The following is a 346-nucleotide window of genomic DNA, read 5'->3' on the forward strand; positions in this document are numbered from 1 at the left end:
CCCCTCCCGCGAGCCGGTGCCGCCGTGACGCCGCGGAGGCCGCGCAGGCGCAGCAGCGCCCGCAGCGCCTGTTGTATCCGGCCGGCGCCTTTTCTCCGCTCCCCGCCTCCTCCTCCCCGGCCGCCCGTCGCGCCCGCCCAGGGCCGCCGCTGCCTCTGCCGTGCACGGCCTTCCCTCCCTCTCCGCGGTGTGGCCGGCCGGCAACGCCTCCGATCTCCCCCGTGCGCCCCATGAAGCGATGGCAGCGGCCAACTTCGGCAAGATCCAGATAGGGATCTACGTGGAGATCAAGCGCAGCGATGGTGAGCGGGCCGCGGGGGGCGGCGGCCGCGGACACCCCCCCCCT

General features: G+C 76.0%; 1 protein-coding gene across 3 annotated transcripts in view; it reads left to right on the top strand.

Annotated features, from left to right (window-relative positions):
• Positions 1–48: 48 nt before the first annotated feature.
• Positions 49–346, top strand: part of KIF2A (kinesin family member 2A) — a 59,881-nt gene continuing 59,583 nt past the window's right edge. For all 3 annotated transcript variants that reach the window (XM_039709957.1, XM_039709959.1, XM_039709961.1), the window contains exon 1: positions 49–302. In XM_039709957.1, the coding sequence (XP_039565891.1) occupies positions 239–302 (64 nt within the window). In that variant the 5' untranslated portion in view covers positions 49–238. The remainder of the gene's footprint in view (positions 303–346) is intronic.

The sequence above is a fragment of the Passer montanus genome, unplaced genomic scaffold (assembly GCF_014805655.1).
Source record: "Passer montanus isolate IOZ18808 unplaced genomic scaffold, ASM1480565v1 scaffold22, whole genome shotgun sequence".
NCBI classification, from domain to species: Eukaryota; Metazoa; Chordata; class Aves; order Passeriformes; family Passeridae; genus Passer; species Passer montanus.